The 26180-nt window shown below is 37.4% G+C and overlaps 1 protein-coding gene across 8 annotated transcripts in view; it reads left to right on the top strand.

Annotated features, from left to right (window-relative positions):
* Positions 1–26180, top strand: part of FARS2 (phenylalanyl-tRNA synthetase 2, mitochondrial) — a 590279-nt gene that overhangs the window by 342555 nt on the left and 221544 nt on the right. For all 8 annotated transcript variants that reach the window (XR_008994479.1, XM_057494339.1, XM_036921241.2 and 5 more), the window contains one exon: positions 19177–19337. Coding sequence is in view for 7 of the 8 variants with exons in the window: in XM_057494339.1 (XP_057350322.1) it covers positions 19177–19337 (161 nt within the window). In the remaining variant the exon portion in view is untranslated. The remainder of the gene's footprint in view (positions 1–19176; positions 19338–26180) is intronic.

The raw sequence follows: 26180 nt of genomic DNA, 5'->3' as shown, positions 1-26180 counted from the left end.
TCCATTTCATAGACCCTAGGTTCTACCACTCATGGGACCTATCATATGTGTGTTTATAGGTTTTTCTCTCTCTGCTTTGAAAGTATATATCCCTTGAGAGCATGGACTATGAAACTACATATGTCTGGATTCAAATTCTAAATCTAGCACTTAGTAGTTTTCAGGTGGCTAACCCAGTGCCAATCCCAGCACCAATGTTCCTCAGACATATCCCAGTTTAGAGTTTAAGAAACCAGTCTTTTTTTTTTTTTTTTTGCATTCCTTAGATGTAGGGGTGGCCAAACGATACAGTTCAGGGCAATGAAATATATGGAGAAGTTTAGGGACCTTTTGGCATAGCTTTTGTTTCCTTTATAAAATCAACAGACATGAGAGTAACACTCACTACAACCTCTCCTGCCTTACTCTTTCTTGGAATATGATAGCTAACCAGACAAGGCATTTTGCAGTCAAGAGATCACTGTAATAAGGATGAAAACTAAACCAAGGGTGGTGGAGCAAAAAGAAAGAACAAGGCTCCTTGATGACATACTTGAGCTGCTCTACTGAACCTGGGAACGTCGACCTAACAGGGCTAATACAAAGATTAAATGAGAGAATACTTTCTGATACATAGTAAGTAGATAATTGTTTCTTCTGACTCTCTCCTTCATATCATATTGGTTATCAGAAAGCATATACTGAGTGACTTTGTACAAATATAAGCCACAATAAATATGTGTTGAGTTAATTAAGTGAATAACAGAATAAAGCATTTGAGCAGACTTTGCAAGGTACTATGGTAGTGCTTTCCCACAAACTTGTTAACAGCCGAGTAGACAGTAGTGAAGAAATCCACCTGATAATCAGGGTGTGGCTAGGAGAGAGATGTTTTTGGAAAGTAGCTCTGGGCAGCTTCTACTTCAGCAAGTTAAAAAATGGCCACAAATTCTAACCTTCCCCATAATTCTTTCTCTAGTCCTTACCTATAACTTGGCCATATGATTTGCTTTGGCCAGTAGAGGGGCAGTAGCAAATCTGATGCAAGCCCAAACTTGAAAGTGTTTGCACATTGAAGCCTACCCTCTTACTGCAGTTAGGTCCCTGCAACCACCATGTCCATGAGTCTGAGCTAGCTTGTTGAATGGTGAGAGAGAACCAAAGTGTCCTAGCTGACAGGCAGCTGGTACCAGACATAGGAGGGTCAGGTAACCATCATATGAGGAAATTTCACATCAATTTAATATCATAACCATATGTGAAATTATTCTACACATGGGTAAACCCGGTTAAGAACAGAAAATCCCTCCTGAGCCCAAAGTGCCAACCAATATTGAGCTAAATGAGTAGTTGTCTTAAACCACTAAGTTTTGGAGTGTTTTGTTGTGCAGCAAAAATTAAATGATAGGGGTGGTCTTGGGAACTCTGGATACAGAGGTAGATGGGTGTCGTCTCTCAAGAATGAGATAAGAAACTAGAGAAGAAAAGGATGCCATATCACTTTTGAGGTATTCCAGTTGGGTTCCAGAATCCTATCTAATCATGAGGAAACTTAGATAATCTCAAATTAAGGAACACCTTATGAAATAAGTGGTCAGGATTCTCCAAGATGTCAATGTCCTGCGAGACCAGGAAAGGCCAAGGAGCTGCTCCAGATTAAAGGAGACTAAAGAGACATGGTATCTATATGCAATATGTCATCTTAGACGGGATCCTATGCTGGAAGGAAAAATCTGACAAGGGCTTACTGGAAAAATTAACAAACTTTAAATATGAACTACAGGTTAGGATATTAAACTGATGTGAAATTTCCTGAATTTGATAACTGTGCTATGGATACATAAGAGAATATCTTTATTCTTAGAAAATATATGTGGAAGTTTAAAGTGATAAAGTAGCATGATATTAAGCAAGCTACTCTCAGATGGCTCAATAAACAATTATAATACATAATCAATATTTATATAGTTTTAAATACATAAATGTAACATAATAAAATAAAAACTGATAGAGCTACGCCACACTCTTTTGGCTGAGGAAAGTTTTTGCAAATGTCTAAATTTCTTGGCAGTAGTAGGCTCACCCTTCTGCAGATTGTACCTTCTGGTGTGCTCAGAGAAAGTATTACATGTGAGCCCCATGGAGCTTGTAAGAGCAAAGCCAAAATCAGCGTTGTTAACTCAGCTCATGATACCAGGGCACAGGCCCATGTGCTGCTGTTTGTTCTCCTTTAGGGTGATTACACTTGGGAGTTTAGAGTTCCTCTGTTCTGACTTTTGTCTGATGACCTGCAGTGACCATAATGTGCTTCTAACTTGTGGACACCACTGATTTCTTGTGCCCTTTCCTTGAGGCACTTGGCTGAGACATATTGTCAGTCCCCTTCCATAGGGAAGTTTGCGCTCCCCCGCTCCTCTCCCCTCAGCACATTGGCTTTCGTCTGCCATCTTGTTGACCTTAGTCACATGTTGGCTGCTGCAGTTCCAGGCATCACACTCTCATGTGATGGTATATATGCAGAAAGGAAGATGGGAAGAGTTCCAAAGGGCCTTTCTCTGATAGGATGCTCTGGCCTATGAGCATCCTGGCAGATTTGCCCTTGTATCTCATTGGCTGTGCCCTCCCCTAGAGGAGTCATTGGGAAAAGAGGGATCCTTCCCCTGGGGTAGGCACATTGCTGCCCAAACTTCAAAGAAGTCAGGATAGCTGCTGAGAAGGCAACTGACACTGTCCACCACGCCTGGATTAAAAGCCCAAGGAGCAGAAGAACGCAAATCCCAAGGACACAGGTCCCTACCGGAAGCTGGAGACCTTTGTGAGGAGGATTCTCAGTGATAAGATCGGGAATTCCTTCATGTACTTTTGATGAGTACATGCCCCTGAAGCTGCTGTTTTCTTTATTAAACTACAGAAAACCAAAATCTAGGACCCAGAAAGGAAAGGGGATAGTCCAAAGTGAGCTTTTTTAAGATATTGAAGAATTTGTTGCTATAAATGGAGCAGAATGCAGTCTAGCTCAGAATGCATTAAGGAGCACTATTTTCACAGATTAGGAGACCTGATCCACAGTCTGTCCAAACCATGGGAAGGTTCTTTTAAAAGAGGTCTGCCTTTCAATCGCGTGAAGGACTTATTGACAGAAGTGTGTGGGGCCAAGGCTATATACAACTAGAGAAATTTTTCAGGCAGGAGATCAATCTTTGGGCACAGCTTGGAAAGTCAATCATCCAGTGGCAAGTCTCTGAGGAAACAGTTAAAGAACTGTAGCTGGAAAGCAGGGGAATAAGGACAAAGTCCATGGTGGGAAGCAAAGAAATCAGAATTCGCACAGCTGGACTGGCCTTTCCAGGCCTGACTCCGGATGTGCGGTGTCGCATGGGGACACTGTGGGGCTTTTATCCCTGTGTGATCGGCATTGTCACTGATGATCAAGAGAGGTGGAAGTTTTTGTCCAGTATGCTGCTAAATACAGCCCCATCAGTTCATGCTGTGGTTTTCTGTATGTATTAGTCAAATCCAGTGTTAAGGAATGTTTGGAGTGACGAAACCCAAAATGCAAGAAAATGATATATTTGAGCTCTTACTTATATGAGCCATTTTACTAGCTTTCATGGAATAATGTTAGTCAATCAGGAAACTGGCAATTTCAAAGTAGAAAGTGCACAGACATAAGTGGAACCTACTGATGATTTGAAATACTTTGAATATAGCTAAGTTAATGCTTGAACATGCATCTGGGGAAACATCAATAGGATATATACTTGAAGTGAAAGAACATAGATTCGAGTCCAGTGTCTGTATGATTTTGCTTAAATGGTGCTTATTCTTTAAACATAGATAGTAACACCAGTTCTGACATTCTCCATAGGATCAATGTAAGGATCAAAATCAAGATAATATAGGTGAAATGCTTTGTAATTGTTAGAGCTCTATGAATAGGAATGTTAATTGCTAGGTGCTAGTTCATAAAATCAAAGAATTCCTAGAAATTAGCCCCTGTTGACAAAGAAGGAAAAATGTATTTAGTGTAATTAAAATTTTTTTCATATATAATAATTTAAAGTCTTAATTGGACCCTTGCCTTTGTAACAAAACAATCTAGGAGAGGAAAGCTGAGGAAGCAGGGGCTGTTTGCATATCAACAGTTCAGTCACTGAGGAATAAAATAAAATAAAATAGAAAGACATGATATTGAAATAGGAACAGTGATAAGGTCTTAGACTTCACGGGGCTTGTGGACCCATGCCTGCTTTGTACTGTGTAAAGGAAGCTCAGTGAACAGTGATGAACACAGGGATGAATAGCTAGGATATTCTCTTCTTTCTCCTGTTTTTCTTCTTTTATGTTCCAGTTCTTTCCTTTCTTAGTTGTCTTTTTCAGAATGGTATTTCTAGTATCACCACTATTAAAATATTACCTTATAATATGATAAATAAAAGCTCTCACAGATATATATTAGAGAAAGTTACTGCTTGTCTTGAAAGTTTCTTTATATATAAAATCCTTCAGCATAATACCCATTTAAATGAAACAAGCAATTTAAAAAGTGGAAAAATCTCAAAACTTTCCCTTTCATACCATTCACTCAGTTGGCAAATAATTTGAGCACTCGCTATATGGCAGACACTCTTCTAGCCACTCAAGATGTTTTTAGTGATGAAAGCCAGCAAAGATCCTGCCCTCATGGAGGACAGACCAACAGCAGAGTCTGACAATAAACAATAAATAAAATAAATATGAAAGATTATAGTATCTTAAAAGATGATATTCTCAGAAGAAAACAGAGGGCAGAATAAGGGGGATTGGAGTTGTAGATTGTGGAAAGGCTTACCATTTTTTAAGTGGGTGGTCAGGGAATCCTCATTGAGAAGGTGATAATTGAACAGAGACCAGAAACAGGTGAAGGAGAGACCATTCCTTGTGGACATTACTGTTGGAGCAAGGATTGCACAGTTCAGTGTACCTACATGTCTGAAGGGCACAAGACCAGATGGCCAGAGGGGAGAGCAGTTGGCAAACATCTTTTGTTATGCTGTTAAATACTAAACAAAATCATTCTGTGGTAGTTTTATTTCATTAAAAGTTTATTTAGAGTAGAACCTTAGTTATTTACTTCTAAACTGAGCCAACTCATAGACTCTTTAAGAGCTAGAAGGAGCTTGAGATGTGCTATTATTGCTGATCTTGCATTTTATGGGCTAAGAAGCTGAGGGCCATTGCAATAATTGGCTGCATAATGACCAATTAGTAGATCTCAGTGTTTTCAAAGATGGATATGTTTTCTTCATAGAAAGTAAAGAACACACAGAGATTTTCTTCAAATTTTAATAATTTCTGGCCCCTCTGAAATTTTATTTTTATCTGGTAAGATGTAATAATATAAAATTAGCTTTATTATCCATTTTAAGTATACTTCAGTGGCATTAATTACATTCTCAATGTTGTGCAACCGTCTTCACTATTTCCAAAATATTTTCACTGCCCCAAACAGAAATTGTGTATTCATTAAGCAGTAACTCCTCATTCCATCTAGCCCCTAGTAATCTCGAATCTTTTGGTCTCCATGAATTTACTTAGTCTAGATATTTCTTATATGTGAAACCATACAATATGTATCCTTTTGTGTCTGGCTTCTTTCACTTACCATATCTTTTTCAAGGTTCATTTATGTTGTAGCATCTATCAGAACTTCATTCCCTTTTTGGGCTGAATAATATTCCATTGTATGTGTGTACCACTTATGCTATCCATTCATCTGCTGTTGACAGACAACTGAGTTATTTCTACCTTTTGGCTATTGTGATTAACGCTGCTGTGAGCATTGGCATACAATTATCTTGCGTCCATACTTTCCAGTTCTTTTTGGATATATGTATATCAATCTACCTATGTATGTCTATAAATATCTGTACATGTGGGAACCTATATATATATAGATAGATCTATTGAGAGAGAAACAGAAAGGAGAATTGCTGGATCATATGGTAATTCTATGTTTAACTTATTTGAAGAGCCACCAAACTGTTTTCCACAGCAGCTACACTATTTTGCATTACCAACAGCAATGCACAAGGGTTCCAATTTGTCCATGTTCTTGTCAACACATGTTTTCTGGGGTTTTTGTTTGTTTGTTTTATATTCTGTTCATCTTGGTAATTGTGAAGTATATCTCATTGAGGTTTCAGTTTACATTCTCTAATGACTAATCATGTTAAGCATCTTTTCATGTGCTTTTTGACCATTTGTTCAACATCTTTGGGGAAATGTCTATTCAAGTCTTTGCTTATTTTTGAATTGGGTTGTCTGCCTATTTGTTGTTGAGTTGTAGGAGTTCTTTATATATCCTGGGTAGCAAACCTCTGGTAAATAAATGATTTGCAGATCTTTTCTCCAATTCTGTGGCTAGTCTTTCCACTTTCTCTCTTTTTTTTTTTATAAAGATCAATTTTTTACCACAGCAAAATTGAGAGTAAGGTACAAAGAGTTCCCATATACTCCCTGCCCCTTACATGCATAGCCTCCCCCATAATCCTCATCCCCTACCAGACTGGACATTTATTAACAATTGAAGAACCTAACTTGACATGTCATAATCACCCAATGTCCATAATTTACCTTAGAGTTTACTCTTGATGTCATTCTGTAGCCATCCATGAAGACATGTATCCATCATTATGGTTTTATACAGTGTATTTTCAGGACCCTAAACCCCTCTCTGTTCCCTGCCCTAAACCCTGATCTTTTTATAATCTCCATAGTTTTGGCTTTTCATGAATATCATATACTTGGTATTAGATGGTAGGTAGCCTTTTCAGATTGATTTCTTTTACTTAATAATATGCATTTAAGTTTCTTATGTGTCTTTTCATGGTTTGGTGGTTCATTTCTCTTTAACACTGAATAATATTCCATTGCCTGGATGTACCACAATTTATCCATTCACCTACTGAAGGACATTTCGGTTGCATCCAAGTTTTCGCACTTATGAATAAAGCTGCTGTAAATGTTTATGTACAGGTTTGTGTATGGACATCAGTTTTCAGCTCCTTTGGGTAACCAAGGAGTGCAACTGCTGGATCATAATGTAAGTAACAGTATGTTTAATTTTACAAGAAACCACCAAACTGTCTTCCCATAGTGGCTGTATCATTTTGCAGTCCTCCCAGCAATGAAACAAGAAGTTCCTTTTGCTCCATATCCTTGCCAGCATTTGATGTTATCTATTTTCACTCTCTTGATAGTATCTTTTTAATGTACAGAAGAATTTTTATGAAGTCCAGTTTATCTATTTTTTCTCTTATTGACTATGCTTTGAGTATCATATGAAGAATTTCTCTTGAGTTTCCTTCTAAGAGTTTTATAGTTTTAGTTCTTAAATTTAGTTCTTTGATATAGTTTGAGTTAATATTTACATATGATATGAGGTAAGGGTCCAACTTTCTTCTTTTGTGTATGGATATCCAGTTTGCCTAGCACCATTTGTTGAAGAGACTGTTCTTTCTCCACTGAAGCCCTTGGTCTTGGAAGCCCTTGTTGAAAAATCAATTGACCGTTGATGTGAGGGTTTTTTCTGGGATCTCTGTTCTGTTCCATTGTTATATATGTCTATCTTTTTGCAAATACCATGGTATTTTGATTTCCTGTGGCTTTGAAGTAAGTTTTAAAATGAGGAAGAGTGAGTCCTCCAACTCTATTCCTCATTTTCAATATGGTTTTAGCTATTTGGGGTCTCCTGATATTCTGTATGACTTTTAGGATGTTTTTTTCCATTTGTTCAAAAAATGCCATTGGATTTTGATAGGGATTTCACTGAATCTGTAGATCACTCTGGATAGCATCGCCTACTTAACATTGTCTTCTGATCCATGAACACAGATGTCTTGCCATTTATTGATGTCTTCTTTAATTATTTTCAGTAATGTTTTACAGTTTTCAGTGTACAAGTCTTTTGCCTCTTTGGTTACCTTTATTCCTAAGTATTTTATTCTTTTTGATGCTATTGTAAATGAAATTGTCTTCTTAATTTCCTTTTCAGGTTTTTCATTATGAGTATGTAGAAATGCAACTGACTTGTGTGTGTCCATTTTATATCCTACAACTTTGCTTAATTTGTTTAATGGTACAAACATTCTCCTGTGGATTCTTTAATGTTTTATACATATAGAATCATGTCATCTGTAAATATAGTTTTACTTTTTCCTTTCCAATCTGGATATCTTTTATTTATTTTTCTTCTGTAATTTCTGTGGCTAAAACTTCCTGTTCTGTGTTAGAGGTGGCAAAGTTTGGTATCCTTGTCTGGTTCCAGACAAGCTTTCAGTCTTTGGCCATTGAGTATGATGTTAGGTGTGGGTTTTTCATACATGACCTTTACCAAATTGAGAAGGTTCCCTTCTGTTCCTGCCTTATTGGACATTTCTATCATGAAAGAGTATTGCATTTTGTCTTATACTTTCACTGCATCAATTAGAATGATTATTTTGTTGGTTTTTTTAATTCATTTTATTAAGTGGTATAGTACATTGATTGATTTTTATACTTTGAACCACTCTTGGATTCCTGGGATAAGCTCCACTTGGTCATGGTGTATAATCCTTTTAAAATATTCTGCTGAATTTGGATTTCTAGTGATTTGTTGATAATTTTTGTATCTGTGTTCATAAGAGTTATTGGTCTATAGTTTTCTGTTAGTGAGCCCTCTGAAATTATATTTCAAACTCTATTGTCTTTAGTTTTCATTCCTCTATCTCCATCCTCCTGTTACAACCTCTGAAAAATTGGACTGTCTACTGGAGATTCCCTTCCTTTTAGGTAAGTGAGCCAAGAATACATTAGGCCATATATTTGTATGGTAATGGTTAAGAACAGCTGCTATAAGAAGATCAGGAAAGCAGAACATTAATTTGTTGATATTCTAGCACCTTTACATTGTAACCCATAGCATCAAGCCCTGGAAAAAATAAAATGAAAAATTACATGTTACCTCTCAAAAAATTGATGTGTTTGGACTTCTCCATATAGTCTTCTTTAAATTATGTTCTAAAGCAAGGATTTTATTCAAAGTCTCCAAAAGGTTAAATAGGTCATCAATCAGGAATTGATGATAAAAGAATAAATGTCCTTCTGTGGCTTCAGATGAGAGAATGGGAATTTTCTTCTTACTGGAGCAGATTCTTTGAGTAGACACTACAAGTTAAGTCTGACTTCATTTAAACACCACATGCTTTCCAACTTATTCTAACTCTTCAGAAAGTGCTAGTCCCAGAAGCTACATTTTCTGAAACTTGAAGCCATTTGAACTTTTAAAGATTTCCCCTTAGTTCCTCACCTTTTTTTATTGTCTGAAAAAAGTATAATTGTATTATGGAACCTTTTCTCTGTGGCTCAAGGTTATCATATACTTGAGATGAAGGCATAGGCTTCACTGGCCTTGGCACAACTCAAGTACTTGTTAGCTTATGTATACAACTGTTTCATAGTCAACAACTGCCTGTTCTCAGCCTTTTCTCAGGTTGTGATGTGATCTTTTTTTCATGGCCCAGTGATTTTTCTAAGAACTTTGGACAGAGGTTTGAGGAATGTCTCCACCACCCCCAACCCCTGGGTGCCCCCCCAGGTAGCACAGGTAACCTGTGCCTGCAGAGCTGTGGTGTTGAGCAGGAGCAGTCACCTGTAGTCTTTCCTCAGCACCCTTTGCTCTCTACCCAGAGGCTATGTGCAGAGCTGTGTGCAATGCTCTGGTCCCCTCATTGCTACTGTTCCTCTCTCTGCAGCTGCTGAGGCAGAGCCTGGGGGGCCATCTGCTGTACCAGGAACATCTTACGGGCTTAGATGGTTTTAGGCTCTGAGGTCAACTTGGTTTCTCCATTTTCAGACCGATGAGTTCTTACTGCCCTCTTCCCTGTTACTATTCTCCCCTTCTTTTTTATTTATTTATTTATTTTATTTTGGTATCATTAATATACAATCACATGAACAACATTGTGGTTACTTGATTCCCGCCATTATCAAGTCCCCACCACATATCCCATTACAGTCACTGTCCATCAGCGTAGTAAGATGCTATAGAGTCACTACTTGTCTTCTCTGTGCAATACTGCCTTCCCCATGCCCCCCCCTATATTATGTGTACTAATTGTAGTGCCCCTTATTCCCCTTCTCCCTTCCTTCCCACTCACCCACCCCGGTCCCTTTCCCTTTGGCAACTGTTAGTCCATTCTTGGGTTCTGTGAGTCTGCTGCTGTTTTGTTCCTTCAGTTTTTGCTTTGTTGTTATACTCCACAGGTGAGTGAAATCATTTGGTACTTGTCTTTCTCCACCTGGCTTATTTCACTGAACATAATACCCTCTAGCTCCATCCATGTTGTTGCAAATGGTAGGATTTGTTTTCTTCTTATGGCTGAATAATATTCCATTGTGTATATGTACCGCATCTTCTTTATCCATTTGTCTACTGATATGGACACTCAGGTTGCTTCCATTTCTTGGCTATTGTAAATAGTGCTGCGATAAACATAGGGGTGCATATGTCTTTTTGAAACTGAGTCCCTGCATTCTTAGGGTAAATTCCCAGGAGTAGAATTCCTGGATCAAATAGTATTTCTATTTTGAGTTTTTTGAGGAACCTCCATACTGCTTTCCACAATGGTTGAACTAGTTTACCTTCCCACCAGCAGTGTAGGATGGTTCCCCTTTCTCCGCATCCTTCTCGCCAGCATTTGTTGTTGTTTGTCTTTTCTATATTGGCCATCCTAACTGGTGTGAGGTGATATCTCATTGTGGTTTTAATTTGCATTTCCCAGATAATTAGTGATGTGGAGCATCTTTTAATGTGCCTGTTGGCCATCTAAATTTCTTCTTTGGAGAAGTGTCTGTTCATATCCTCTGCCCATTTTTGAATAGGGTTATTTTCTTTTTGGGTGTTGAGGCATGTGAGTTCTATATATTTTGGATGTTAACTCCTTGTCGGATCTGTCATTTACAAATATATTCTCCCATACTGTAGGATGCCTTTTTGTTCTGCTGATGGTGTCCTTTGCTGTTCAGAAGCTTTTTAAAATGATGTATTCCCATGTGTTCATTTTTTATTTTGTTTCCCTTGCCCGAGGAGATGCATTGAGGAAAAAGTTGCTCATGTTTATGTCCAACAGATTTTTGCCTGTTTTCTTCTAAAAGCTTTATGATTTCATGACTTACATTCAGGTCTTCGATCCATTTTGAGTTTAGTTTTATGTATGGGGTTAGACAATAATCCAGTTTCATTCTCTTGCATGTAGCTGGCCCTCCTCCTCTTTTTATTTTCCAATCTCTTAACTCATCTTATTTTGCTTCTGTATATAGGCTGATCTTCTTAGAAAGATTTTTAGCAATGCAACAAAAGCAAAAACATTTCCTACCTGGGATGCTTAATCCAGTTCAGTTACTGCCCACCCTGTGTATTCTGTTTAATTGAAGATGACTCGCTCCAGTCAGCTTTCTGCTCTGCAGACTCTAGTTTACTAGAAATAGTAGTGGAATAGGGAAAAAAATAACTGCCTTAAAACCTTGTCAGCACTTGAACACCTAGCAACAAATTACAGCCGAGGAGTGCCAAAGACCTGAGAATTTGACCTGCCTTGGCTGACAGTATCTTCAAGTGTCTAGTTATTTATGGCTCACTTTCTTCCATAAAGAATTTGCAGTATAGAAGTACATACCAGTGGATAAATAAATAGTTGAGATAATCAGGACAAAGGGGAAATCAGTATAAGAAAATAAACCTGCAGCAAGAGTCACACAAAGAAATGTACACTGAACACTTGTACATTGGCAAAGGTGGCCTGTGAGGTTGGCTCTAAGCTTCCATGGGGCCAAAGTGAGGAGAGAATTATGATCAATTATGTAACCCATGGTATGCTTAAAACAAAAAGCAATCTGACTGTTCAGTGGAAAGAAGCTTTTTCTGTTCCCATTTTCTCAGGCATTTTCTTAGAGCTGAGATCAACTTACTGCTAAGCCTCATAGGGAAGACTATGTAATAATAGTGATTGACATCCTTGACCGGAGTTCCTGGTGTCAGCAGCCCAAGAGCACAATGCAGGGTGCAGTTCAGAAGAAACTGAACTTTACGGAACCGAAACAAAGTGTTTCAAAGGTAAAATTTGGTATAGCTAAGCAGATAGACACCACATCCTTTCTTGCAACCCTCCCAGGCAATTGTCACAACAGGCTTTTCCGTAAGAGTAATGGTGAGAATCATAAGTTTGGGCCTTGGAAGGAATTTAGAGTTCAGCTGCTCCCTGTTCCTAATGAAAGTCTAGTCCTTAAACTTTGACATAAAAGGTGGTTGGGATTTCAGGTTCTTGAGAGAATGTCCCCCTTGCTAGCCTTAGTATTGGGTCCTCTCAGATAGAGCCAGTCTTCAAAAGAGGGTCTGGAACCTGTTCCCTACTTACAGCAGGTGGAACTGAACCCTGAGTCAAGCACACATTGGAGTTTTGTAAAATGCACTCATTTTCTATTTGTACTAACGCTCACATATTAGAAACCTTTAAAACATTTTTTCTTAGGAATTTTTATATAGACAGTCATGCCATGTGCAAGTAAAGACAGTTTTACTTTTTCCTTTCCAATTTATTAATATGTTTTTTTTTCATGGGTTTTGCTTTACTTTTTTTCACTAGATTGAAATGTAGGTTCAGAGAAATAGAAATAATAATGAAAGTAGAAATAACAGGAGTGTACATCATTGACTTCACCCTAACCCAGTGGGCAAAGCGACCAGTCTTTTACAACTGAGTAAAATATTAGCTACTGGTTTTTATTGTTTTCTTTTTTTTTAATCAGATTGAAGAAATTCCCTGCGTTCTTCATTTTCTGAGTTTTTCTAACAAATGGATGTTAAATTTTGTCATTTGATTTTTATGCATCTATTAAGATGATTATATGTTTTATTTTCTAATCTTCCTATATAATGAATTACATTGATTGACTTTTATATGTTGAGCTAACCTTCCATTCCTGGGATAAATGTTTTTTAAGTTCCAGTTATGAAGTAGTGTCCTTTCATATACTGTTAGATTCAGTTTGCAAATATTCTGTTGAGTTTTGTTGTTTTATTTTTGCTTCTATGTTCATGACATGTGTTGGTTTGGAGTTTTCTTTCCCAGTAATTATTGTCTGGCTTTGGTATAAGGATAATCCTGGCCTCATGAAATTTCACTACTTTCTATTTTCTATAAGAGTTTTATAGAATTCATATTATTTCTTCTTTAACATTGTGGTAGAATTCACTAGTGAAGCCAAACTTGGTCCCCAAGTTTTCTTTGTGGGAAGGCGTTTAACTACATATTCAGTAACTTTAATTGTTATAGGTTATCTGTTTCTTCTTAATGAGTTTTGGTAGTTTGTTTCTTTTGAGGAATTAGTCCATTTCATATAGGTTGTTGAATATACTGGTGTGAGGTTATTTCATAGTATTTCCTTATTACCCTGAAGTCTTGGATCTGTTTAGTGAGGCCATTTCAGTCCTGATGTTGGTTATTTGTGCCTCTTCTTTCCTCTTTAGTTTTCCTTATTAGTCTGGCTAGCAGTTTATCAATTTTATTGATCTTGAAAATACAGCTTTTGTTTTCATCCATTTTCTCTATTTTTCTATGTTATCACTTATGCAATCTTTACTTTTTTCCTTTGTTCTTCTTGGTTTGTTCACAATTTTCTTTTCTTTTTCTGGTTTCTTAAGGTAGAGGCTTAGGTCATTCATTCAAGACCTTTCCTCTTCTCTAATATATGCATTTAATGCTATAGGTTTCTTTCGTATCACAACTTTAGATGCATTCCACACATTTTTATGTATTGATTCTTACTTTCATTCACTTCAATGTATTTTTCTAATTTATCTTGAGATCTTGTCTTTGACTTATAGGCTATTTAAAAACCTGTTGCTTAATTTCCTAGTATTTGGGGGATTTTTAGGATATACAGGTAATTTCTGATTTATTTTCACTTTGGATGTAGGATATTTCAATTCTTTTAAATATGTTGAGATTTGTTTTGTGTCCTAGAATATGGTCTCTGTTGGTGAGTGATCCTTCTGTACTTGAAAAACATGTAAATTCTGTTACTGAGCAGTATCATGTGTATAATTTTATATGTGACAAAATTAACAGCCTGTGATGTGTTGGAATTTTTTTTAAGTTCTTCACTGAAGACCAGTGCTTCTCAATCTATCTGTAATTTATAGCTGAATATTTGTATTTGAATTTATCTGTACAATTGCCTTGATGCTAAATGATAACAAAAGATGGTAGAATTTAACTTACAATGAAACATTTTTCCAGTTCATCTTGCACATCTAATCTTGTGGTTCCATGAGTGTTCAAGTTCAGCTAGAGTGAATGGAGAATCTGCAAAACAATTTTAAAGTGTTTTTGTTACAGAAACACAATAAATGCAAAATAAAAATATGTACAGAATGTCAGATATGTCTCTTGAGGTGAGTTATGCACATGCATCTACGGTGACAGTGTCTGGATTTATGTTTTAGAAAGAAAACTGGTGGCACTCTCACAGATGGACTGGGCAGGGAGGCAGACAGTGACTATTTGGGTGTTTCTTGGAACAGTCCAGGTAAGAGATGTTTGTTGAAGATGAAAATCTGTGGTGATAGTAGGACTAGAATGAAGGGATGGTTTGGGGAGAAATTCTGAGATATAATTGAAAGGTCTGTATTTGAAATGTGGTAGTGTTCAGAGTTAAAATTCACTCCCAGGTTTCTGCTTTCAGTAGGTAGGTGGATGATGATCCCATTCACCAAGGTGGAGAAATGAATGAAAAGTGATAGTTGATTTGGAGAAGGGGTGTCAGGTGGCTTAGGATAGCTTTGCTTATAGGATGAGCAATGCAGTGAACAGCATGGGGTGGCATAGCCTGGGGAAAGTTGAATGGTATTATTACCTAATTGGTATTATGGCATATATTAGGTGCTGATATAGTTTGGATTCATTTTACTTTAAGCTCTTATTTTAAACTTCTGGTCTCTCCCACTTGAAATCCTACCTAGTCTTTATTTGCTTCATTCTTATATCTGGAACATATCTTGTAATAGTAGTTTAGTTAACCTTAGTTTTACTACAGTGGGAAATATTTGTAATAAAAAGCAAAATGCAGATCATTTAACAAGGCAATGTTATGGTTATCTCTTACTGAATAACAAACCACTCTAATGGCATATGAGAGCTATCACTTTATTACTCTGTGATTACAAATTTGGACAATACATGTGGGGATGGTTTGTTTCTCACCCCCAGTGTCTGGAGCCTTGGCTGGACGGACTTAATAACTGGGGTGATTCAAAGAGCTGGGGCCTGCAACCTCTTGAATCCACTTTACTCCCATGCCTGCCATCAGGGCTTGGCCGGCTTGAAAGCTGGGTTCATCCTGCACTGTCCGTTGCCATGCCCACACATGGCCTCTCCATGTTACTGCCTTCTCAGAGCAAGGCAGCTGCGGCCCAAACGAGAATGTTCTGGAGGGAGAATCTTGAGAGTGTCTGAGGAGCAGGCATTCCTCAGAAAACCAGGCAATTATTGTGTGGCTTTTCTAATGTACCCTAGGAAGTCACAGAGCTTTGTTTCCCCCATACTCAGTGGGTTGAAGCCCTCACAGCCCACTGAGATTCAGGGCATAGGGGGAGGATATTAAGGGATTCGTGGTTGTTTTTTGAAACCCCTCACAAATAATGACTTATTTTCCAGGCTTGGAAAGGTTTTGGCTCTCACAGAAGGAAAGAGGCCAATTCAGGCTATAAGGAGAACATAGAGATTCATTTTTACTAATCATATGATTTTCCTGAAAGTTTGGGGCCAGTGTGACAAGAGGAATACCTATTGTTCTTATAACCTCTTAAAAATAACCAGAAAAGAAATAACTGTATTTTATGTAGTCATGAAAACTATTACCTGAATTATTTCCTGTCACTCTTTGTATAAAAATGCAGTTAGTATAAAGCCTCCCCTCCTTTGTCTTCTGTTTGCCCCGTTCTCTTCCACCTACCCAGCCCTCTCTCCTCCCAAAAAGAAGCAGGCAGCTGCTGCTTTTAGTTTTTTAAATCTGTCAGACTTTAAATAATATCCCATTTATAAGGACATAATATAGTTTATTTAACCAGTTCCTACTGATAGACATCTAGGTTTTTTATAGTCTTTTACTATTATAAGCAATAATGTAATAAGTGGCCTTGTACATTCATAAGGATGTCAGTAGGATGCATTCTCGTAGTGAGAGTAACAAGATGGTATATGCATCTGTAATTTTGATAGCAACTGCTCTGTGATACTCCTTAGGCCGCAAGGTTAACCACCCCAGTTGTGGCCCTCTCAGCAGTGTAGGATGGTGCTTGTTTTCCCTTGGCTTTCCTATCACATATGCCTTCAAATGCATTTATTTTTGCTCATCTGGTTAAGTAAAAAAGCAGTAACTTGGTGCATTTTTACCTTGCGTTTTTCTTCAGTAAGCTTTCCATTTGCTTAAAGATCATTTTCTGCCTTTCCTATGAATGTGTTCATGTTCTTTGCCCGTTTAAAAAATCTGATTGTTGCTCTTTTTCTTACATACTTTTAGGAGCGTTTTGTTATTCTTGCTTTAGAAAAAGTTCTGGGATGTGGGGAAGCAACTGAGGAACAAAAGCTAAGATACTAAAAAATTGTATTAGATGTCAAATAAAATCAGGAACCCTAAATCTACAGCTCATTCAGTTATAGATATTGGGCTCTAGATGGTCGGTTTTATCTGCAAATCTGATAATAAAATCTAAGAGATATAAAAATAAAGGAAAAAGCCTAAATCACAAAGAAACATTAACATGCCTACTTATCATTATTATTTTTCATTTGAAAAGACTGCATAGCAATTACAGAAAAGTATTTTAAAGTTGTTTTAAAACTATTACCCACTAAAATTCTTGAAAATCATATTTTTATTTTCCTTTTGTCACATTATAACCCTCATTTGTACCTATTTTGAATAGTAGTATCATAGCACATATTCATTTTATTGTAGATATAGTTCACAATTTCTTACAATGTGTCATTTAATAAACATTTATTTGTATAATTATAATTTCTAGTGACTGCCTTAAAATGTACTGAGTTTTAAGCCAGTCCCTACTTTGGGGCACTTAGGTTGTTTATCTTGTAAGAGATACTGCTCTGAGTATCTTCCTTCATTTCTCTTTTTTCTTCTGTTGAATTGTTTCTGAAGGATAAATTCCTGCCTAGAATCATACAGATAGAGTCTGAGCATTTTTATGAATTTTTACATAGATTGCCCTGCCCCTGTTGTTTTCCCAATTGCTGTAAAAATATATAACTTAGCCAGCAGTGAATGGGGATACTGGACACAATGTATGCTGTGCTGGAACTGTATCATCACAACTGGGCAGAGTCATTCACAGAAATCTTTTGTTAGAGACAACAGTATATATTGTTGCATATATTACACGGTGATATTACTTCTCATGTCCTTAACCAACCACCAGCCCTTCTAAGGTCTCAAGCATCTATGTGGATTATTTTGCCTTTCTCTTCACTGCTGTCTCAGGCAGCTGGCCACTTGGTCAGGAGTTGTGTGCACTTTTCCTTGACCCCGTGGTTTGTGTGGTTGAATCCCTCCCTTCCCGCCCCCCGCCTGACTGTTCATTCCCACTCAGGAGCTCAGGTTCACTCTGTGTCAGCTGCTTTTCTTTCAGGCACACCTTCCCTCCCACTATGAGTCATTCTCTCTGTCTTTCCTTTTGTGATCACAGTTTGAATACTTTAATTCATCTGTCTTTTAAACAGACCATTTGATGAGATTCACTTGTGCATGGCTTCTCTTAAATGTTTATCCTTGTTTTATTTAGAAGTGATGGTGGTGGCAGCATCTAGCCAGAAATGTATCCTCTCCGCAGTCTTACTTGCCTCAACTGTGCACCCTCCATGTTTCCAGAACCCACTCTTAGATCTGCTCTGCTGCACTCCCTGCCTTTGCCATTGAAGATTCTTTCAGGCGGCTGTTTCCTTTCACCTTTCTCCACATTTTGGGTTCATATTAGTTTCCTTTTGCTGGGTAACAAATTAACCTCATACTTAGTAGCCTAAAACAACATAGATTTATTATGTCACAGTCCCCTTGCCACAGGAGTCTGGAGATTGGATGGGCCCCATGCTCCAGGTCCCAACAGGTAGAAACCAGGACCACCCTCAGCTCCTTGGGGCCTCCTCAGATCCTAGCCATGGGGCCTCTCACTTCATGTCAGTTCAGTTCTCCTAAGCCAACAGGAGAATTTCTACAGTTTGCTAAGATGGATTCTTATATAAAGTAGCCTGATTACAGGAGTGAAATCCCATTCTCTTCACAAAGGGAGTGATTGACGCAAGTCATTCACTGGGTAGGATCTGGAGGCCATCTAAGCCTACCCAGGAGCCTCCACATCCATTAGTGCCCATTGAAATTATGTTCCTTTCATGAGTGCTTTTCATAAGCTTTTCTAGTGGTATGAATCTCCCTTACCTTCTTCATACAGCAGTTTATATCTTCTGTCCCTTTCTCTGCTTTGTGGATGTGAAATAGACCCTTAAAACTCATGGCATTGCCACAATCAAACAACACACTTGACCTTGGGCGTGAATGGTACTGGATACGCATTTCCCCTTGGCTTGCTTGCTCTGTGTATTATTGCAGTAGCTCTTTAAGAGCAAGAGTTGTGCTTTAATACAATTGAGGATTCGTAAGGGCTACCACACACTTTGTGAATACAAACAGTCCACTCTGGCTTGTTTTGACCATACCTGACTATCTAGTAAACCACTTTGGGACAGAGACTGTCTTTTCTCTTCCCTCTGTAACCTGAACATAGTAGGCTCAGTGTTTGAATAAGGGCAAATAAAGATTATAGAAAAATTTATCTCAGAGGCACAAACCAGGGCTTTAAAGAGCCTGGAATTTAATCAGAAATGAAAGGCAGTATTAGAGGCAGTAAGTCATTGTTTGTGAGGAAAATAAGGAATATGGGGGACACGAAAAATATAAAGTTGGCCATCTTCTTTGATGTCTCTATAGCCCTTGCCCAGGACCTTGCTACTAGTAGGCACTCAACCATGATTATCAGTTAGTTATCAGGAAGTGGTACATAATTTATACTTTTGAAATAAATTGTTTTGTTATGCTTCTTAATTATAGCTGGTGCTCAAGATCGGATCGGTTGGGCCTTTGGCCTAGGGTTAGAAAGGCTGGCCATGATCCTCTATGACATTCCTGACATCCGTCTCTTCTGGAGTGAGGACGAGCGCTTCCTGAAGCAGTTCCGTGTGTCAGACATCAATCAGAAGGTGCAATTTCAGGTAAAAATGACTTGGGAGAGTCAAGTATGTAATCATAAGAATGGTTTCAAGAACTGAGAGGGTCATGTAATTGAAAGGAAAATTTTTTAACTTAAAAATAATGTAAATTTGAAAAAAGATTTTAAATAGAGGTCCATAAACACACAGGAGTTCATAAACCTTCAGAAATTATATGCAGAAAAAGATTTATCAAGCCTATTAAGTTAAGCAGTGAACTAACTTTGGGCTTTGTTAATGACCATTTTATCATTGTGAAATATCCATCTTTATCACTGGTGATGCTTTAAAGTTTAGTTTTCCTGACACCAGTGTAGACAGGCTGGCTTTCTTATGATTAATGCTTGCAACGTATCTTTTTCATCATTTTACTTTTATTCTATGTCTTTATATTGAAAGCATGTCTCTTGTAAATAGCTTAGAGTTGGGTCTTTTTTTTTAAACCTAGATTTAATTGAACTGTTGAATACATCTTGCATTTACTATGATTACATAAATATTCTTGTTTTATTGAAGACTAGTTTATACACAATGTATTAGTTTCAAATTTATATTAGGCAGGGGTGTAGCTCAGGGGTAGAGCATTTGACTTCACATCAATAGGTCCCTGGTTCACATCTGGGTACCCCATCAAAAAAAAAAAATTTATATTAGGTATGCAGTATAGTAACTCAACAATTTTATACGTGATGAAATGTTCACTCTGATCAGTGTAGGTACCAGCTGTCACCATACACAGTTACTACGATATTATTAACTGTACTCCCTTTGCCATACATTACATGAGGTATTCCTAGACTTAATTCTCTTATTTCTTTCCTGTTTTTCCCCTTCTATTCTTCATTTCCTTATTTGGACATGGAGGCTTTGTGTTTTTGCATGTTTGATTTTGTATTCTATTTCATTACCCATATTGCTATTTAGTTTCACCATTTTGTATTATTTTCAAGTGGTTACTCTAGATACAGTATAAATGATTAATTCATCACACTTTATCATGAGTATTATACAACTTCATGAAACATTTAATGGACTTAATGTAATTCTATTTAATTCTCCTGTTTTTTGTATTATTATTATTGTCATATTTTTCCTTTATATATAATAATCCCACAGTATATTGCTCTACTTGCTCAGATGGCCAATTGTCTTTTTAAAGAAATTTAAAACTATATTGTTTTATGTTTTCCTTGATATTTATCCCTCTGATCATCCTTTCTGAGGAACTTCCTTTAATATTTCTTATAATTCAGCATTTGTTTTCTCAGCTTTTGTTTATCTGGAAATGCCATTGTTTCACCTTTATTTTAGAAATATTTTCCATGAATATAGGCATCTAAGTTACCAATTTTTACCTTTTTTTTCCTTTTAGTTCTTCAAACATGCCATTACCTTTATATTTTGGCTCTGGTTTCCAGCATTTTGGCCTATAAATTGTTTTCTGTCTGTTATCCTGGTTGGGGTTAACTCTGTGTTGAATTAATGTCTTTTAACCAGCTTTGAAAATTCTCATCTAGCATCTCTCAGAATCCTACTTATTCTTTCTTTTCTTCTCAGGCTGCAATTGCATGTTTATCAGACCATTTGGAATTATAAATACAACTGATGCCTAGGGTTTGTTTTCTATTACTGATTTTTCACTTGGTGTTTTGTTCTCAATATTTTAAACTGTCTCATCCTTGGGTTTACGAGTCTTTTCTATTGTGTCCAGTTAACCATTAAGCCCCTCCAGTGAATCAGTCATTCCATTTATTGTGCTTATCAGTTCTATAATTTCTATTTGCTTCCTTTTTTTAGAGTTTTTAATTAGTCTGTTGAAATTCTCCATTTCTTCATCCATTTTGTACATTTTCTCTTAAATTCTTTAGCATATTCATAATCATTATTTTTAAGTCCTTATCTGTTAATTCCAACCATTTTGTTATCGATTCTCTTTTTCTTCTTAGTTATGAGTCACATTTTTCCTGCTTCTTCACTTGTCTCATGTTTTAAATTGTGTTTAAAAGAACACAGTGGCTGAGATAGGTAATATTTATCCTCAAGAAGCCTAACCCTCCCCATGTCAGGCAGCTAAGGTGACGAGGCCAGATCTTGGTCCCAATCAGGAGTTGAACTGGATTTCACGTCTAATTCACTCTTCATGGTGAGGTCTGGCCTGGCAACAGAGTTTAGCATCGCTACATAAGAGGCTACAGGATCTCTCTCTGCTTTCCACCCACTTGCAGCTTCTTCCAACCACCAGTATCTGCTAATATAAACAAAAATATTTTGGAGGAGAATTGGCCGGTCCTGAGGGACTAGCTCTTTCTCCATTGTCTAGTCCGCAACACCAGCCGATGCTTGGCTGATAAAAGCGTGACCCATTTCTGCTCCTTCCGGCTGAGTTCCTTTACCAATAGCAGGTTAGCTCCTCTGCCTGCTCCTGTCCCGGTGAGTACAGCCACCACGGTCTGCCCACTCTAGAAGGGCTCGTCTCTCTCTGGAATTCTGTTCATTTAGATTTGTGTCCAGATCACTTCAGTATCTTTTACAACAAAGAGATTTCTAAATTTTTTTGCTTTCTTACTGTTACAGTCGTACTGATGGTTTTTTGTGAACTTTTGCATCATGACCAAAAGTGGAACCTTCTATCATTTATTTAATTTTACCTTCATCTTTAATGGCCTTTTAAAAAAAATTCCTTTTTTTTTTCAAAGCAAGCTGTTTATTTTTATCCCAGCATCAGGTCCTTCTAGGTTAATTTAGAATAAAGCTCCATCAAATTGATCAAAAGTAAACCTAGCTAAGGATCTAAGGTTTTCCCATCTTTTTATTTACTCAGTTATTTATTTAATTGGCAAACACTGGGACACCAACCCACAGTGTACAAAGCAGTGTGCTCAACACTGTGTTCAGGCAAGCAAAGATGAGTGACACGGTTGCTGCCGCAAGCTCGTGGCATCAGTCCAGTTTTATGTGAGCTCACGAATGTTTTCTCTTAGGAGACACAAAGATATCCAGAGATAGACTATGGGTCTCTTATATTAAATGTCATTTGTAAAGTTCTTTCTGCCTGAAAAGTTCAAAATCAGTGGATGCATACCTGCACTATTATATAGTTTATGTGGTCACTTTTGTGTAAATAACTTAAGAACTTCGGATGGGACAGTCAGAATTTGATTGCTAAAAAAGTATAAGTCTGTAAATATTTTATAAATTATAGATCACAGAGAACTGTTTCCCAATTATTCACTTATAATTAGTATCCATTGATTATATTCTGTGCTGATACAACCAATTACCGCAAACCTAAAAGCTTAAAACAACAAGTCTTTATTATTTTAGTTCGAGAGGTCACAAATTCCAAATCAGTCTGACTGGGCTGAAGTCAAGATGTCCGCAGGCTCCTTCGTCCTGGAGGCTCCAGGGAGAATCCATTCCCTTCCTGTGCCTGCCGCTAGGACGATCTCATTCCGTGGCTCATGCTTCATATCGCATTGCCTTTTCCCTCTCTCCTTCCCTCTGTGCTCACGTAACCTTCTTTCTGAATCTTTGTCTCCCTCTTACAAGGACCCTTGTGATTACATGTAGCCCACCAAGATAATTTAAGAGAATCTTCACATGTCAAGATCCTTTCTTAATCACACCTGTAAAGTTCTTTTTGAATGTATGATAACATATTCACGACTTTCTGGGATTAAAATATGGGCATCTTTGGGGAGCCATCACATATAACTTAAATATTCCACCTTCACCATGGCAAATTGTTTGCTTTCAGATATAACAGAGCAGATTTTGTTGTTAGGTGTGCGTAATACAGATAGTATTAAAATGTTAGCAATTTTTAACTATTTGTGAAGAGTTATGGTTTATATACATGAGGAGAATAAAAAATCCATTTTGTTGCTTAATGTTGTTGGCCTATGGAGAAAAATATTTAACATGATTGTATTACTATGCAAGACTCTTGCAAGACTCTTGCCCAGAGGGCAGGGGAGGAAACCGGGGGAAATGTCTGCCGGTGAGCTTGTGGCTTCTCTGGCCAGGAATCTCTGGGAGCCATTTGGGAATCCTATTGTGTAGGGCTGGCCAGAGGCGGAGATGTCTCTCCTTTCATCTCCCTTCAGGCCCTCCTAGATTATGCCTGAGGCTCCTGTGGCTTTTCTGGCATTGTCTTCTGTGTGGTATCCAGGGTCTTGTAAGTCCATCCATCTAGCTATGATAGCACTCCTCTAGGTACTAGCCTGTACCTATGTAAAAATATAAAATAGTCTGATTTACATCACCCCAAGGCCTTATCTATGCCAGCCTTTCCTGAACACCTTGAAAAACCATCGTGAACATCTAGAACGAGGAAACTCAGGTTTTCGGATTTTAATTTGAGGTTTTCATTTTATAGTCTGAGTTGAGTACTCCGCCTGTGGTGACTGTCTTTACTCAACTCGGATCAGTGCTTGAGACAAGTGGGTGAACACACTGGCGGTTTTATCCTGCAAGTGCTGACTTACTCTGTACAGGGAGTCCTTGTCCCCCACTCCAGCTCCCCATGCTAGGCTCATTCTGGGTGTTTGGGCCATTGTTGTGTGTATGTCCACCAGCTCCCCTAAAGTAAAACTTCCTGTTTCAGTGCATTGAATTGAGTATTCAATAGTCTAACTCCTGTTCATTCTTTAAATGTTCCTTAAACAGTCCTAAATTTTGAGTTCAGTGTTTAGTGTAACACAGAGTAATACTTGCTATTGAAGACCATTCATGAATCAACATTGTAATTTTCATTTACGTATTTTACTTAAGTTATTAATTCCATGTGTGGCCATAGTTGCTCACAAGGTCAGTCCCCATTTAATGAAATAATTCAGCAATGTTGGTTGTTAACTTTTCTCCCAGTTGAGTTTTATTGGCTCTATTCTGTGGGCACAGGCTATATTTACTCCTAATCCTGGATATTTTCTCAAATTCTTGTCACTGCAGTAGAAACAGGTAAGAATGGATGGTCACGTGAAAATCTATACCTTACCCTATTCAAGAGCATAATAATAGTAACCATGGTTAGTGGTTAACCCTCGTCTAGTCCTTACTGTATTTCAGCATTATTCCAAAGGCTTCATATGTCTTAATTTAGTGCTCTTAATACCCCTCTGAGTTTAGATACTATCAGTCTCTCCATTTTACAGAAAAGGAAATGGGTAGCTGAGCAGTCATTGTGTGTTAGCACAACGTAGTGTTCTTTCAGCATTTCAAAGAGCCATTTCCTAAAGTTTTGTTCTCAGTATAAAATTCTTAGGTTGATTATTCAGAGCCAAAGGATTTAAATTTTTCTAACAAATCTGAAGATTATTATACAGTTTATAGAAAAACAAAGCATTGAGTTTAAATTATCTAATTTATGAACTTAACCCATGTCAAACTACCTATGTGAACAAACTAACCATATTCTTAAACTTCAGTGTTCAGATAAATCACCTGAGGATTGTTAAAATGCAGATTCCGATTCATATGCCCAATCAGGAGGCTGAGATTCTGCATTTCTAACAAACTCCCAGGTGAGGCTGATGCTGTTGGTCCACAGACCACACTGAATCTGTATAATGATGAACAAAATCATCTGTCAGAACCTCGGCTACCTCATCTGTACAATGAGATGGTAAAATGCGATAGTCTGACTAGGTGATTAAGCTCTCACTTCCTCCTCCTATGCATTGTAAATTTCACTTTAGAATAAATACAGTACCCAGATCTATAACTTACAATACCTTTTGTGCTAATCTTAAAACTCTTTTATTTCTTCTTGCTCTAGATTTTTTTACCATGAATTTCAGAGTTGTAGTACAATAACACTTTATTATTTATGAACTGCATAAGTTCTTCTTCCCTCCCTCCCTTTCTTCCTTCTTTCTACCCTACCTCATTCATTAATTCATTTATTTTTTTTATTTGTATTTAAAATGTGAGGGGACTGTGTGAATGAACTCCCACAGTTGAAAAGCACTTAAAAAAATTATACTTAAGTCACAGCATTTTTGTTTCTATACTTTAAATAATTTGTGAAGAGAAAGTGTTAGCCATTTTCCTTTATATTGATGTCTTCCCGTGACAATAGTTCAGGGCACCACTTATCTGTACATTAATTGCCATTTGCTGAGTGTTATGTGCAAACCACTGAACTAAATACATTGCCTGTATTATAACTTTATTCATCACATTCCAGTGGGGTGGGTACTTTTAAACCCATTTTATAGATGTTGAAACTGAGGCTTGGAACCACCAAGGAATTCAACTGTAATAACTGCTAAGTCACAACTAGGATTTTATTGAAAGCTGACTGTAGAGCGCTCCTAATATTGAACTAGTAAACCCTGTTGTTGCCTAGACTGAGGCACTGTTGTGGAGTCTGTAGGGTTAAATCCGTAGTTCCTGACTTCAGGTTGTTTCCAATCTGGAGGAAGAAACAGCTTATCAAGGGATAATTATAAAATAATACAGAAGTTACAATGATGGAGCCATACATAGGTGAATGTAGAATTTTGCTGATACCGACCAATGCATGTATAGGTAAAAAATTTTTTCTTCCTTTTTTTTTTTGGATCCTTTTTTTGCTAGTTAATTCTCTAACTCCTTCCACGTCTCTCTAGAACTGCGTTAGGACTCGAGCCTGTGATGACTTGCTGATCCCCACGGCTGGGAATAACTCCTAGATCTGGTTTTGCTGTCATTATCATAAATGTTGTCTGATAGAGACTAAATGCAGGATTATGCAGTATTTCTTCATTTTTTTCCCAAACAAATCCAGCTGTGAGAATCCCATCAGCTTCATGGTGTTGCAATGAAATTAATGGATTTCCATTTTTTTCACTATTTCCATGTGAA

Source organism: Manis pentadactyla, chromosome 16, assembly GCF_030020395.1.
Source record: "Manis pentadactyla isolate mManPen7 chromosome 16, mManPen7.hap1, whole genome shotgun sequence".
Lineage (NCBI taxonomy): Eukaryota > Metazoa > Chordata > Mammalia > Pholidota > Manidae > Manis > Manis pentadactyla.
This window is presented reverse-complemented; position numbering and strand designations above follow the sequence as displayed.